General features: G+C 43.6%; 1 protein-coding gene across 1 annotated transcript in view; it reads right to left on the bottom strand.

Annotated features, from left to right (window-relative positions):
• UBASH3B (ubiquitin associated and SH3 domain containing B) overlaps window positions 1-11,782 on the bottom strand; it is an 80,525-nt gene extending 68,743 nt beyond the window's left edge. The window contains exon 1 of the mRNA XM_015821406.1: window positions 11,695-11,782. Coding sequence (XP_015676892.1) covers window positions 11,695-11,782 — 88 coding nt within the window. The remainder of the gene's footprint in view (window positions 1-11,694) is intronic.
• Window positions 11,783-16,477: the final 4,695 nt, after the last annotated feature.

Genomic DNA, 16,477 nt, shown 5'->3' with positions numbered 1-16,477 from the left:
GGGGCGGGGAGGGGAAGGGAGCCTTTTCCCACGTGCGTCGACCCGGGGAAAACTCATAATTGGATGAAAAGGCAGATCCGTCTAGTGGGTAACGGTGGGCAAAGCCCCCTTGGGAGCGATTGTCCCTCCTTCTCTTTTGTGCCATTGATCAAACCCCCCTTGAAATACCTTATTGCGTCTGTTTTTTGGGGGGAGGCAGGGGGTCGTTGTGGTGCCCCCTCAGTTGGAGCTCATTAAGCGCGGAGGGGGGGGCGTCCTTGGGGGAAGAACAAGTCTAGGTTTTTTTTTTTTTTTTTTTAAACTTTGATCTGAAGAAGCCTGAGAAGAAAAGGTCGGAAATTGCCACAGACCGCAGGAGAGGTTTGATTAGCTGGTCCCAATTGATAAAATTTTCTGCTTGGGTTGGAAAGAATTGGCCCTTCGGAAGCGCGTGGAACACAACAGAGAGAATAGCAATAGCCAGTTTCTTGCCGTTGTTGTGTTGGCAGGTTGCCATTGCGGTTCTACACAGCCTGGCTCGCTCAGCCCAAATGAACCTTGAACCCTGACAAGTGAGGCTGGAGAAGGAAGGGAAGAGACGGGAACCAAGAAATGAAAAAAAAAGGAGAAAACACACAGCTGGAAATTCAACTTGGTTGGTGGTTTTTTGTTTTTGTTTTCTTTCTTTAATACAGTCCCCCTTTTCAGCCGAGCTTAACCTTTGGCTACAAGTAGTGCTCGGACTTACGACCACAATTGAGCCTGGAATTTATGTTGCTAAGTGAGAAATGCGTTAAGGGAATTTTGCCCCATTTTATGACTTGCCTGGCCACCTTGGTTAAGCGAATCCCTGTGCGGTTGTTAAGCGAATAACATGGTTGTTAATTTGAATCTGGCTTCCCCCTTGACTCTGATTGTTGGAAGGTCGCAAAAAGGGATCATGTGACCCTGGGACACTGCAACCGTCATAAATATGAGTCAGTTGTCAAGTATCCAACCATGGGGATGCTGCAGTGGCCATACGTGTGAAAAATGGTCATAAGCCACTTTTTTTCAGTGTGCCGCTGTAACTTTGCTTGGTCATTAAACAAGCTGTTTTAAGTTGAGGTCTTGATCTGATGGGAGGATCAAGCAGAAGAAACAGCTGTAGCCACCAGGGAGATGGAGAAGGACAAAGCTCGCCAGCTCAGGACTCAGAGTAAGATAAACGATGCAGGAGGGCCGAAGCTAGCAATTGAAGGACGAGAAGGTCCAACCGGTACAGAGACACTCTAAGGTTTCTGTCTTTTTGGACTGAAGCTTTGGTCGGGGATATGATGAACGTGGCTGACGAACTAGCACAGGGCTCTCCAGATTTGGCAAGTTTTAAGACTTGCGGACGTCAGCTCCCAGAATTCCCCAGCCAGTTGAAGTCCACACGTCTTAACATTGCCAGGTTTGGAGACCCCTGAACTAGAAGAACTGATTAGAAAGGTAGGGTGGATGGATTCCAGGAGATGACTGGAGTTCATGAGTACTCAGCAGAAGCCAGAGGGTGCCAAAAACAATGCAGGGGTCATCATCCCTCCCCCCTCCCCACATGACCATTTCAAAGGAATGTCCTTGAAAAAGGTGGAATTAATACTAAAGTCAGGTTAAGTTGATGAGCATTTGTTCATTGACTCACACAACTTATTGTCTTCAGTTTTGGTAGGCTAAGATGATCCAATTCTCTGCTTCCTGCACATCTCCTTCACATCTCCAGAAAACACTGTGATCTCTCTTAAATCCTAGCCCTCTTTCATGGCTGCCATAGCCTCACATAGCTTCCATTAATCTCTCTCCCCTTGTGTCCTTAAATTTGAGGTATGGTCCAAATCTATCAAAACTTGCTCATCTGTAGGAGATGATCAGGCAGAGACCTAAGTCCAGCCCACCTTAATTCCCTTTCTGTTCTTAACATCTGCTAACTTCCCTTGACCGTTAGTAGCTCAGATTCTTGTAGAGAGCTTAAGCTTAAAATAAATCTTTAGACACACATTTGAACTGCAGGGATCTCCTGATTTCCCTGGTTCTTGAGTTCATCTTTGAGCAGTAGGAAGATAGTTCTCCAACACTGGCATGCATTCTGAACCTACGTTTTTGGAAAAGTATGGTGTTTTTGGAGGCCTTAACACTTCTGCTATCTTTCTTGGTGCTGTCTGGCAAATAGAATAGAATAGAACAGTGATGGAGAACCTTTTAGAGACCAAGTGCCCAAACTGCAACCCAAAACCCACTTATTTATCGCCGGGTGCCAGGTGGGACGTGGCCCACTGGGTGGGCGTGGCTGTGGTGGTCATGGCAGACTGGGTGGGTGTGGCCAAAGTGGGCATGGTCACCTTGATGTTGCTCGTGGAGAGGGACGCCTGTGGGCAGGGTTGTGAGAGGGTTGGAGGAGATCCAGGTGGGGCGGTGGGCAGGAGGCTCATCCTGCGGAGTGAGTCGAGGCAAGGCAGGGTGAGGGTACCATTGTCACGGGGCAAGGTGAGGCAGGGCCCGGGGCAGCTGCTGCCTGACACCATCAGACCCTGCACAAAGAAGCCAGCGAGCGCATGGGGGCCGATGGTGTCTGTCAGCAGCCACAGCCTGCCGGCTCCTCGACCAGCGCACTCTGGGGCTCCACAGCCCACCACCAGCAGTTCAGAGAAGCCACCTGTGAGCTGTATAGCTGGCCAACAGCTGAGGAGGCGATGCAGTGGGTCGTGCCCGGGAAAAGGAGAGCATGCGAGGCCAGTAGGGACGGGACCGGGGGGGGGGAGGGAAATCAGCCATGCTGGGATGCATCCGGCCACGTGGGACCTCAGGCGGCTGGTTGAAGAGGGACAGTTGCCATCTCCGGGGCATGGCACGGGTGCCCACAAAGAGGGCTCTGAGTGCCGCCTCTGGCATGCGTGCCGTAGGTTCACCACCACTGGAATTGAATATCTTTATTGTCATTGTGTTTCTCACAATGAAATTAAGTGCTGTCCACAGTACACACGAATAAGAATCACAAGTATAAATTATATGCACAAATCCTTCACATTCTATTCAAATGAGGTTGATTGACCTGCCATTAGAGAGAGAGAGAAAGAGAGAGAGAGAAGTTGTGTTACCTCTGGTGCCCTGGACTTTTTGTGTTATAGCGCTCTCTCTCTCTCTCTCTCTCTCTCTCTCTCTCTCTCTCTCTCTCTCTCTCTCTCTCTCTCTCTCTCTCTCTCTGTGTGTGTGTGTGTGAGTATCTATGTTTCTACATGCACATTAATTGCTAGGAGAATGTTTGCAACAAGCTGGATGGAACCACCTGTACACAAGTAACGTTCACACCATTTTTCCGCAGCTCCTTCAGACTCTCCTTTCACCAAGTCTGCGGGTGTTTGTGTGTCTACGATGTGAATTGCTAAGACCATCCTTGAAAACGCTCTCGTAGGACAGCGTAACACCTCACTTTTTCACTAAAGGACACTATCCCTCCCTAAAACGTCCTCCTTCACACACCGTGTCCCGGTCTAGTTTCCACGATTAGTCAAAACACATATAAGTATAACGTCCTTCAAGGGACCTAACACAAAACTGTCTAATTTGACATGGTGGAGGAGACCTTGTCCCAGCGCAGGTTGGGAGAGGGAGAAAGCTTTGAAAACGAGTGAACGTGCAGATAGCACATTTCAGATTAGAGCCCTTGCTCAGATTCGGTATTTATTTCCTAAAAGAACAAGGGAAATGGGCTATTTTGGCAGCTTGAATGGACTGAACATATTTTGTGTTGTTTCTTTCATTGTCTGTACCACTTTCCTGGGTTAGGGCGGCTTGGTGGGGTTGAGTTCAGTTGGGGTTAAAGAGGGAGAAAATTGTAAAAGAGAAGCATATTAAATTACTGAAAATGGAAACATTCTCTATATATCTCTATCTCTACCTCTACCTTTGCTTTTGTCTCTGTCTCTGTCTGTCTGTCTGTCTGTCTACCTACCTACCTATCTATCTATCTATCTATCCATCCATCCCTCCATCCAGATAGATATCTGTCTGTCTGTCTGTCTGTCTGTCTGCCTGCCTGCCTGTCTGTCTCTCTCTTTCCATCCATCCATCCATCCATCCATCCATCCATCCATCCATCCATCCATCCATCCATCCATCCATCCATCCATCCATCCATCCATCTATCTATCTATCTATCTATCTATCTATCTATCTATCTATCTATCTATCTATCTATCTATCTATCTTTACTTTTCAAGGTTTGGAAGCCCTCCTTAATTAGAAGCACCTGCCTTTTCCCTGGCAATTATAGAATATTTCTTCAAAATTTTATTTTTCCTAGCTGTGCACAGTATACATCGTTTGCAAACGGAAGGACTTGCCCCATAACATAATTGTGTCAAAATTTCACGAATCCTGGCAAACTTTCAGAAACATTTCTGAAAAAGATGCTTGAACACATGTCCCCCAAATCGTTTTTGTGCCCTATTTGCATCATTTCCCCCCCAAAATAAAAATGGACTCAAACAAATTCGGGCCTATGTTTGTGAAGTTGAGCCACCAATGTAGTTGTAAAGAGCGAAGGGAGAATTGCAGCTTCCTGGAATTGTGAATGTGAACCAGTGGGGGGCAGGAAATGCTAACCATTAGAATAAATAAATAAGTGAATAAATAAATAAATAAAAGACGGTGTTATTTTGTCACAGATCCACCAGGAGGATATCTAAGCCTGCTTTCATTCAGAAGAGTGCCTGAAAAGGTTGGATTTGAATTTTGTCTCGCCTCGTGGGGGGAAAAAAAGGTTAGAAAATGTATTTTTATTTGAATTTGCTTTTTTTTAAAAAAAAAATATTTTGAGTTCCAGGTTTTCATCTCAGTTCCTTCAGATTAATTTAGGCAAGATATGTAAATTCAGACAGCTTGAAAAACCTTTCCTTTTCAGCCTAGCTAGAAAGGAGAATGAGATTTTTGTAAAAAGAAAAGAAAAAAAAACCCCAGAGGAAAACAAAATACATATTTCCATCCATATTATTCCCCCGTGCCATCACTCTGCTAAACACCTAATTCCCACAGGGCTGAACTGTTGTTATCCTTCTCATCTTTCCTATTACCTCTCCTATTGGTATCTTATGATTTATCACTTTGTTGTTTATATCTTATGATTTATGATTGTATCTTATGATTTATCACTTTGTTGTTTGTATGTACACTGAGAACTTATGCAGTGGAGACAAATTCCTTTTGTGTCCAATCACACTTGGCCAATAAAGAGCTATTCTATTCTATTCTATTCTATTCTATTCTATTCTATTCTATTCTATTCTATTCTATCCTATCTCTTATCCTATCCTATCCTATCCTATCCTATCCTATCCTATCCTATCCTATCCTATCCTATCCTATCCTATCCTATCCTTGCTTCAACTCATCTCTAAGTATCAATTTCCTACATAGTACTCCTGTAATAATTCATCTCTAAATGGAGAAATGTTACCCCTGGTGGTTATCATACTTACTTTAACTCATAGCCTAACCTACCTTATAAGGATGTTGTGAAAATAAAGCCACTTCATTCACAGAGCAGCACCCTTGGATATAACCCTGTCCCTTGACATTGATTCCCAACGGATACAAAAAGCTGCTTGGGTGTAGCTTTTCTGCTTCTTTTCTTTCTGATCATCCTGAACAGATTGGGCAACCATTTGTCTGAAATGGTAGAGGGGTTGGACTAGAAGACCTCCAAGGCCCCTTCCAAATTTGTTCTGTTTTGTTCTGAATTTTTGCTGCTGAATTTGGTTACTCTAAGCCAGCATTTCTCAACCTTGGTCACTTTAAGGCAGGTGGACTTCACGGCTGGCTGGGGAATTCTGGGAGTTGAAGTCCACCTGTCTTAAAGTGTCCGAGGTTGAGAAATACTGGTCTAAAGGTATCCAGTGAATCCTCTTGAATCAGTCACTATGCATAAATGAATCATCTGTTCACACTCTCACACAATCAGCAATGCTGTGTGCGTCCGCACTTTGTCCATTGTGCGTCCTTGTGATTTTAGTATTCCTAAACACGTCCCTTGTTCTCTCGCTTATGCTCAACCAAGTAATGCCGCAGTTTTTGCTCCATCAGCGTTTTTCTCGGAGAGCTGGCGGCGGGGGTGGGGGGTGGGTGTTGTTCTGTATTCTGGCTGCCACCCTTTCCCAGGTTGTTCCCATTGGGGCTGGGAACAGCTGACCGTGTCTGCTGAAAGCTGATTGGCTTGGAGAAGCCCTGTCTGGAAGATTAGGCTGGGTGGAGATTTGAAAGATGAGAGAGAACTGAGGATTTGAGCCAACCCATCCCTGCTTGGCATAAAACTGATCTGACCTTTTGGCTGCAGCTAACAAAGGAAAACAAAATCGCCCAGAGGATGTCTTACAGAATAACAGAGTTGGAAGAGACCTTGGAGGTCTTCTAGTCCAACCCCCTCCTCAAGCAGGAGACCCTATACCATTCCAGACAAGTGGCTGTCCAGTCTCTTCTTAAAAGCCTCCAGTATTGGAGCACCCACAACTTCTAGAGGCAAGTCGTTCCACTGGCTAATTCTTCTCACTCTCGGGAAATTTCTCCTTAGTTCTAGGTCCGTGGTGGCGAACCTATGGCACACGTGCCAGAGGTGGCATGCAGAGCCCTCTCTGTGGGCATGCGCGCCATCGCCCCAGGCCTAGGCCTTCAGCTGGGTTTTATAAAACCTTTTTGCTTTAGGCTTCCGCCGCCGTGTGCAAAAAAAAAAAGGTTCAATCAATCAATCAATCTCAACTTCTCGTGGGAAAAAAAAGATCTCGCAAAGTTGGAATTGATTAAACTTCTTAATCCCACCCAGTCTGCCATTACCACCGCAGCCACACCCACCCAATTGGCCATGCCCACCCAATTGGCCACGCCATCCCGGCACCCGACAATACATGTGGGTTTTGGGTTGCAGTTTCGGCACTCGGTCTCTAAAAGGTCCGCCATCACTGTTCTAGGTTGCTTCTCTCCTTGATTCGTTGCCACCCGTTCCTTCTTGTCCTGCCTTCTGTTGCTTTGGAGAATAGGTTGACCAAATCAGGGATTATGGACTCCTGCAGGAAGGTCAAAGAGAGTCCTTCACATTCTCCCCACCATCTTCAGCTGTTTTCACCCCTGTTTTACTTCTAACTTATGAAATTCAACCACCATGGATGATGCTCTCTGTGCTTGGTTATTTTCTTGCAGACATTTCATGATCCAACTAGGTAACCCCATCAGTGCTAGAAGGAGTGGGACAGACAAAGGGAGTAGTTTGCCACTCCCTTTCAAGCACTAAGGATGTTACCTAATTTGGTAATGAAACATCTGTGAGAAAACCACGGAGCTCAGAGAGCATCAAGGACCCCACAGTTCAACCCTGAACCAACCCTGAATAACAAATGCAATGATGTGTACACACATATTAATACTGTGCAATTAATACTGTGCAATGATGTGTACACACATATTAATACTTTAGGTACATTGTAAAATGCTCCAAGGAGGATGCCAAACTTTCCAGAGACATCCACCTCCTCTACCAGCAACCTCCATCTTCTGCATCTGATAAAAATTCCAAAGGAAGGAAGGAAGGAAGGAAGGAAAGAAGGAAGGAAGGAAGGAAGGAATAAGGAAGGAAGGAAGAAAGGAAGGAAGAAGGAACATTAGTTGTGGCAATGTCATTGATGCTTCTTCTTTCCCTCCCCTGAATGCAAAATCAATTTTCTATGGATATCACAAATGAAGGACCTGTCTTTCTTTCTGGGTCTTTTTTCCCTTTCAGCCCAAAGAAAAGGCAGAGAGATTGATCTAGAGTACAATGGAGGATCTTTCCTCCTCTCCCTAACCTAGAAAAGGGTCTCTTAGAGGACTTAAAAAGAGAAAGTGTGTGTGTGTGTGTGTGGGGGGGGGGAATCTGAATGATGGGAAGGAATGAAATCGGTGACCTTGGACAACTATCTCCCTGGCACTGACACAGATTCAAGTTCAGCTGGTGGGCTTCGGAGAAGGCCGGGATCCCTGCCTGAACTGAATCTTGGAATGAATAACATCAGGCTTAATTCTGGACTGATGACACCTCTTCATCTTCCTGTTTTTCATTTTTCTCTCTCCTTGTTTTTTTGCCATCACCCATCTGGTTCTCCCACCTCAGTAGTTTCCTCCTCCTCCTCCTCCTCCTCCTCCTCCTCCCCCTCCTCCTCTCTTTCACATACTTTAGCTCCTTTCTTTCATCTCCGGAATGACCTAAAATGACCTTTTGCTGAGCTTTAGACGTGACTCAACTGATAATAGTGAATACTTTGGGGCCCCTAAGTGTTGGGAAGTCTGAGCACGTAATGGAAGGGGGGGGCGAGTGTGTGAGTGAGACAGAGGACAAGAGATGAAGCCTTTGTGAGCATATTTGTACGTATGTGAGCTTTCTAAAGTTTATAGATATACAGGGAGAGACAAAGAGACGAAGCAAGCGCGCAGCGGATCGCAAACAGTTGGACGTTTTGTGCAAGTGAGCACCACGCAATACTTTTATTCCATTTGTATGAAAGGTTGTTCTTAGAAAACCCAGTTTTGGGGAAACAAAAAGAAATTTATGGCCAACAAAAGAGTGGTGGGTGATGGGTGGGAAGATACATAGGATGTTTCTCCTCAACTAAGCATTTTTCATGGCACAATCAGCTGTATTTTTTTTTTTTAAAAAAAGAATGAATTTAAAGAAATCTGCCCATCATCAAAATCTCAATAGATATGCCCCATCATCATCATCATCATTATTATTATTACAGTGATTGTATTAGTTTATTTATTTATTATCTCTAGATTCTGCCTTTTCTCTGAGGAGTGCAAAGTGATCTGGGTATAGCATCCCCATGTTTATGTTCACAACAACCTTGTGAGGTTTAGCAGGAAATAAAGCTGAAGCAAGGCTACAGCCTGTTTCTTTCTGCTTCTTTAATTTCCTGCTCTAGTAATTCCTTTGACTCAAGGAGGCTTTGAGCTGAGAGTCCCAACAATGCAAATTGCCCCTTTCCATTAAAGAAAAGGTACCGAAAAGGGTACCTATGAGAATCAGGTAGGGCAAGATGATAAAATTAACTAACTAACTAACTAACTAACTAACTAACTAACTAACTAACTAACTAACTAACTAACTAACTAACTAACTAACTAACATGAGATAAACAATCTAGCTTTGAAGTGGGATTAAATGTGGTATAATAAATACAGTTTGCCAAGATTAAGTGACCTAGTTTGCCTTCGAGATACCTTGTAGAATCTACTGGTGTCAATTCTGATTCTTGATTCAGTCTCTCAAAATATTCAAGGTGGTCCTTTATTAGCAAACACTGACGCCGACACTTTCCAAATTGTTTTACCTGTCTCCTTATTTTTGGAATGATTTCAGATGTTACGGATTCTTTGTTATGCATTGTCCACAGTAAAGGACTCCTCCAGCCTCCCATAATTTTGCTTCTTTCCTGCATTTGCAATGCACAGCAGACACAATACCTGCATTCATGCAATGTCATATCAAGTCAACACAGAACATCGCACCCCTGAAGAAAGGTTCAGGGTCCCCCTGTTATTAATTGCCTGGAGGTACCTTTCTGGAGGTACCTTCCCAAGGTGAAAGATAAGATTATGTTATTGCTTTAAACTTCGAAGTAGAATGAAGATTGTACAGAGTATTGTATATTCCCAATTTTACTGAACCGATAACTGCCTATAGTTCCTAGTAAATGCTAGCTAGTGACCAGTGAGTTTATCTAAATCAGGGGTAGTCAACCTTGGCTCTTTTATGACTCGTGGACTTCAACTCCCAGAATTCCTGAGCCAGCACAGCTGGCTCAGGAATTCTGGGAGTTGAAGTCCACGAGTCATAAAAGAGCCAAGGTTGACTACCCCTGATCTAAATGTTGTCACATCTTTGCAAAGTTCACAAATCCAAAAAAAGCTTGTAGGCTAGGACTGAAAACTCCCTCCCTCTTGAGCAGGGATCTCCAAACTTGGTAACTTTAAGATGTGGCTGGCTGAGGAATTCTGTGAGTTGAAGTCCACACGTCTTCAAGTTGCCAAGTTTGGAGACCCCTGCTCTTGACAATCTGTTTTTCAATTCCACAAAGGCAAAACGAACAAGGTCTTTCCTTTCTAAGCAATCAAGCACTCTACAGTCAGGTTGTTGAGATGCTTTAAAATCTGGTTGCTCCCATATAGTGGTAGAGAAGGAAGGCAACCTACAGTTTTGAAAACTCTAGGTCTTTCGGAATCAATTGTCTTTCCAGAATGTGGCTATTTTGTAAGCCTCGTCAGCTACATTGTCCAATAGTCAATTGTAAAAAATACAAATTCATCTGCCTTCATTCTGTGATGACTAAATTTCATTCCTGTCTCCTTTCTTGAGCATCTTCTTTACAAATGCATTTATTGGTGGAGACTTGTGAAGAGAATGCTGGATGGACTTCACTGGTGGCACTGCAAAGTCCAGTAAGAACTGGGCACCCAACCTTGCTCCCAGGATCCTTTGTGGTAGAAACCCTTCAGATCAGGGTGTTCCTTCCCAATGCTGGCTGGGGAATTCTGGAAGTTCAAGTCCACAAGTCTTAAAGTTGCCAAAGTTGGATGCCTCTACTTTAGACCATTTGTTGTCTTTGTTCTCCAGTTTGTCTCTTTGCATGAAAGAAGAGGCATCAGAAGGTGGTCCACATAGGACCGACCTAGATGACAGCAATAGGAAAGAACTTATCCAGAAATGCTGGAACAGTCAAAATAACTGCCTTTCTTCCTAAAATGGAAAATTCTGGGAGTTGAAGTCCACAAGTCTTAATGTTGCCAAGGTAGGACACCCCTGGTTTAAACTATGGTTGGATACCCACTCCCAGCCAAGACCAAAGCCAACATGATGCCTTAAGGTAGGAACCCAGTCTGTAACTTTAAATTATCAAGTTGCCTTCCAGCTAGCTATCTCAATGCAAGATCCACAAGGCATTTATTTTATATACGTTTTGTACCTCTTAGTGGATTTTTCACTGGCAACATGATCTGAACTCTAATCAAGGTTTGTAGGGTTGAACAACCTGGAATTGACTCCAGTAATGCTCAGGCAGTTCAACAAAGTCAGGACAGAAGGACAGAGCCTGTTATAACAACATTCATCAAGCCATGGATTGTCCCAACCAATGAAGGGAAATTGACTCTTAACATCCACTGCAATAATTCATGCAAGTAATTGCCATGAACTTTACTTTGCAGCTTACCTTCGCCCAGACAGGTTCCCGGGTGTCTTGTCTCACCTCTTTGGGCACAAAAAAGCGAGGCCAAGCACACCTCATTCCTTCAACTCTTGCAGTAATATTTATTGAGACAATAAAAGCAGAGCTTCTCAATGGGTTGGCTTGCTTCCATGTGTTTTCTTGGCCCCTGTCTTTCCACCCCCCCTTTCCCCTTCCCAGTCTGGAATGGCCTTAGCCTTATTTATATTTGACAGAAAAGCCTTCATATTTGGCAAATTCTTCTTAAGGCTTATGCAAGCCATTCCTTGGAGCTGAGTAATCCTCAGATTTAGGTCCTCCTGGGGAAAACAAATGTTGCAAATAAGAGCAAACTTGGCCGGGTGGGGAGACAAGGGGAAAGGCAATATATTATATTCATATATATATACATATGGGATTTAGCCCACCCAAACATCCCTTTTAATGAACTGATTTGCAGGTTGCAACTGACCTGCTTCCCCTGACCTATGAGAGCTGGTTTGGTGGAGGTGGAGGTACCTGTCTCCTGGATCTGAGCTCTCTCCTGGATTCAGCTGCATTCTCAGCTGTGGAAGGAGCAGGAGAGCAGTGGGTTTTCCTCAGCATGACTGCTGGAGGGAAGGGAAATGCTGTTCATTGAATGAGGCGGATCGGCAGAGTTCAGATCTCTGCTTGGCCCCTGCGCCAGCCTCTTCCCTGCTGTCTGTCAAGACGGGGTCTGAGCTCGCTCCAGGATCCTGGATTTACTTTGCAAAGTTGGAAGGACCGTCTGAATGGGGTGTTTTCTTTTTTTGCAGTGCCAGAAAGAGGCTGGAAGCTCTGTCTAAACTCTTCGTAGAGGCAGATTTTTTTTTGCCGATGAACGAGCAAGACCGAAAGTGGAGTGGAAGGGAATGGAAACTGCCCAGGTCAGTATTAAATTCTCCTTCAATGGTGACTGAAAGTTTTTAAAAGGGATCATGATTCAGCCTTAAGATTTTTATTAATCCTTTCGAGGGGGAAAGGCTGTCCTGTTTTTCTTTTCTTACTTGATCAGAGAGGGCTTTGTGTTCTGGGCAGTTGTTTACGATGCAGGTTACCATACTGTAGGAAGGACACGTGATAGAAAAATGTTTCACTGACTTTCTTCAAACAACTGCAGATGAAAGAAGGAAAGAAAAATAGAAAGAGAGAAAGAGAGAGAGGGGGGAAGGAGGGAGGAGGGAGGGAGCTTAGAAGATTTATTTCAGTTGGTCGAGAAAAATTGTTCAGAAATGGATCTATTGATTCCCTCCTGGCACTCTGCATTTAACGTTCCTTCTTTAGCCTTGATTGATCTAGTAAAGTTCTGGAAAGTTGCTGAGAAACTTAATCTAAGTTGTGCCTGATGTGAATGCAGATGTTTGGGAGACTGGAGCTGAACTGCTATTCCTTTCTTATCGCATATTGTCTTGCTAAGCAGAAAGTCAGAGCTAGTAATTCTTTCTCCCTATTAAAATGTTCATTGAATAGCGCCAGGGTCGTTTCAATCTGTATTCTAAGTCATGTTGTGAATTTCAAAGAGGCTGCAGTCCTGGGGGCGAGGGGGTGTGGGAAAGATTACTTCTGGGCAAATTAAGTCGCCTGAAAGAGACCCGTTAGGAGTAGAAGGCTAAACTTGATTTGTGGTCAAAGACCAGCTGCCAGTTACACATTACACATAATCAGGCAGACAATCGAAAGGAAGTGAAGAGAGAATAACATTCTCAAAGCGTTAAACCACACGAAATAATCTTAGGATAACTTCAAAATGAGAAAGAGAGAGGAGAAATAAAAACAACCCCATCATAATAATCTCAAGCAGTAAGAGCTACAGAAGAAAACTGGGCAATCCTTGAGATTTCTGAAGACTAGCTAGTAAATGTCTATGGAGATTCTCAGTCATCCAGGTCCCGGTTGTCCCAAAGGTGCTTTTTCAAGAAGCAACTAGACTTTCTTTGAAGACGTTTCGCTTCTCATCCAAGAAGCTTCTTCAGCAGAAGAAAAGCAAGAAAGTCCAGTTGCCTCTTGAAAAAGCATCTTTGGGACCAGTTGGTAAGAGGACTGTGCTCTCCTTATCTGGCCTACCAAGGGAGTGAGTGGGGTGAAACAGGCACCTTTGAAGCTACGTAGAAAATGTAGTAACGGTCTCAAGCTCAAATGGACACAAAGGTTTTTGCATTGGGAGTGTTTTTGTGTCTCCCTCGGAGGGCAGAACACGAAATCTCTCTTCCTCCTGAAAGGGTCTCCAGTGAAACAAGCACAAGGTCATAATCCAATAATTGGTTGGTTGAAAGATCTTCCAGAGAGGCCACCACCAAAACAGGTAGAGAAGAGGAGTCTACTTAGATATTTTTGTTGACCTGTGTCCAATACTTGTTGCCCTAGCTTCATTTTAACTCTCTCAAAGCCAAGTGAGATCAAATACTGAAAGTCCAAATCGTTATCACTTCTGTTTGATACTTTTCTTCCTTGGCTAGGTTGAGGGCTTTCTATGATTCTCTGGCAGCTGTGTGGGGTTTTTTTTTGGTATTGTATATATTTTTGTTCTTCATATGGTGAGCCGCCTAGAGACATATCCTTGAGATGGGTGGACATATATAGATGGAATAAATAAATAATAAATAAATAAAAATAAACAAGAGGACACAAATGCTATCAAAAAGAATTTAGGAGGCATAGTTGTCCTATAACAGGGTGTCGATCTCTTTAGCAAAGTGTTTCTCAACCTCACCGACTTTAAGATGAGTGGACTTTTCAGTTCTCAGAATCTCCTAGCTAGCAGTTTGTTATTGTAAGTTAATGATAATGATAATGTTAATGATAATGATATTGATAATGATAATAATAAAGTTGGAAGGGACTTTGGAGGTCTTCTAGTCCAATCCCCTGCTCAGGCAGGAAACCCTATACCATTTCGGACAAATGGCTGTCCAGTCTCTTCTTAAAAACTTCCAGTGTTGGCGCTTTCACAGCTTCTTGAGGCAAGATGTTCCACTGATTAATTGTTCTAACTGTCAGGAAGTTTCTCCTTAGTTCTAGGTTGCTTATCTCCTTGGTTAGTTTCCATCCGTTGCTTCTTGTCCTGCCTTGTGACGGCCAGTAAACCAGATGGCTTTAACAGGGGTTGGATAAATTCATGGAGAACGTGTCTAACAAACGTCTTAGTCTCTCGAGGTTGGAGGAAGCCCCCAAATACAGCTATAGCAAAACAACAGGAGAGGGAGAATGTCTCCACCTTCTGCTTCCAGAGTGGCCTTTCATTGGCTATCATGAGAAAATGCTGGAGCAGAGTAACCTTCAGGTGTCCAATGGGATAAGGATAATATTGTCTGCTAATTTCATTGCATTATTGAGAGGAAGAAGAGGAAGAATATCTGCTTCTGTGAAAAAGTGTGTGGCTGTCGGGTACACAGAATCAAAGCCACATCTTAAGCCCCAGTTAAACTAAGTTGTTTCTCATGCCTTTAGACAGGAATCTAGTCAATTAATGGTCAGCACTAAATTTATGGAATTTAACAGGGTTTGATCTTGGACTGCTTGTGGGAAAGCAATGACTCTAGCCTGATTATTCTCCTAACTCCACCCCTAGGCTCTGCCTGTTCTTTTCCTATCCAGAAGAAGGAATGCTGTAATTGGTTGATGCACCATCTTGGTTTTAGCTCAAGGAAGAACTATAGGAAGCCCCAGAAAAATCTCCCAGATTTGCTGTTGGTTTTGGTGGCAAACTGCTTTGAAAAAGTGATCTGGTTTATACTTTGGATTAAATGGCATCTACTTTAATCCCAATTTGCTGCATAAACTACAGGGGCTGGATTCACACTTCATGCTAAGCTAAAGCAATGAAATTGTATGCTAGCTGAGTGAAATGTGCAAATCTACCCCATGTTTCAATATTTAACATCTGGGATATGAAAAAGGGACGCATGAAAAATATTGAGGATGATACCCATTTAAGTATTTATGTGTGTTTATATTATATTGTTCTGGAATATTTTTGATTTGACCACTTGGGCCGTGTTCATTCTCTAATCATTGTTTCAGAAGACTTGTCAACAACCTCGCCAGAAACACATCCACAATCTTTGTTACTAAGGTTAATGGGAGCCTATTTCCTTGACTGAAATAATTTGCACCAGAAGGACAAGAAGAGAGTGACATGGGGAGCACAAGCTTCCATTTGGCTCAGCTTCTGTATTTTTACCAAATCAGTCTGAGCAAAATTGCTCTTCCCAAATTCTCCATTCTGGAGCAAAATGGGATGGGTCATTGAATTTTCATGGGGCAAGTGAAGCCGTCAACCAGCTTGAAGGATAATTCCAAATGCCCATGATACTTTCTTTTGTTGAGGGGACAAGGTTGGTTCTTTGGGAACAGTGTTGGGCTTATAAACACCAGCTAACTTCTCCTAAAGTGAATCTTGGAAGAAGCAACCTTACAGTAAATCCTATTATTTGCACAGAGTCCCTCTGAGAGGGAGATGGGTGGATTCTAAATCAATCAGGCAGGCAAGCTGGAGGCCTCATTCTTCATCTGGATGCCAGTTCAAGAAATGCTTGAAGGGACCTTGGAGGTTTTCTAGTCCAACTCCCTGTCCAAAACAGGAGTCATTATATCAACCTGGACAAATGGTTGTCCGGTCTTCTCTTGAAAACCTCCAGCAATGGAACATTGATTAGCAACTCCAGGAGGGAAGCTGTTCCATTGATTAATCATTTTCACTATTAGGACAATCCTCCTTATTTCCAGGCTGGGTCACCCTCTGACCAACTTCTACCCATTGCTTCTTGTCTTACCCTTTGGATAATGGATCAATCCCCTCTTCTCTGTTGATAGCCCTTCAGGTATTGGAAAACTGCTATTGTGTCACCCCCTAGTAGTCCTTCTCTTTGTTAGATTAGGCACACCTAGTTCCCTTAACTCTCCATAAGGAGTTCATCTCCCAACATTCTAATCCTTCCACTTCCAAAATCAAATGAAAAGGAAATACACCTCTAATCCAGCCTTTTATTTTATGTGCTACTTATCCACCTGGAGAGCTTTGTTTTTCTTTTGCTATAGAGATGTCCACCATCATAGGAGTCCCACCTAACCTCCTCTTCTCTGAAGTGGGAAAGCCTACCAGCATTTTTTGCTATGCAAAATCACACCAACAATCTATTTTTGTATCCAGCCCTGAGGGCAGGATTCCTCCTGCTTCAGCTGTCTTTGGGCATTTCCCCATCCATTCTGGTCTAAAGGTTTACTTCCCTCCATGG

Source organism: Protobothrops mucrosquamatus, unplaced genomic scaffold (assembly GCF_001527695.2).
Source record: "Protobothrops mucrosquamatus isolate PMUCROS unplaced genomic scaffold, P.Mucros_1.0 scaffold1325, whole genome shotgun sequence".
Taxonomy (NCBI): domain Eukaryota; kingdom Metazoa; phylum Chordata; class Lepidosauria; order Squamata; family Viperidae; genus Protobothrops; species Protobothrops mucrosquamatus.
This window is presented reverse-complemented; position numbering and strand designations above follow the sequence as displayed.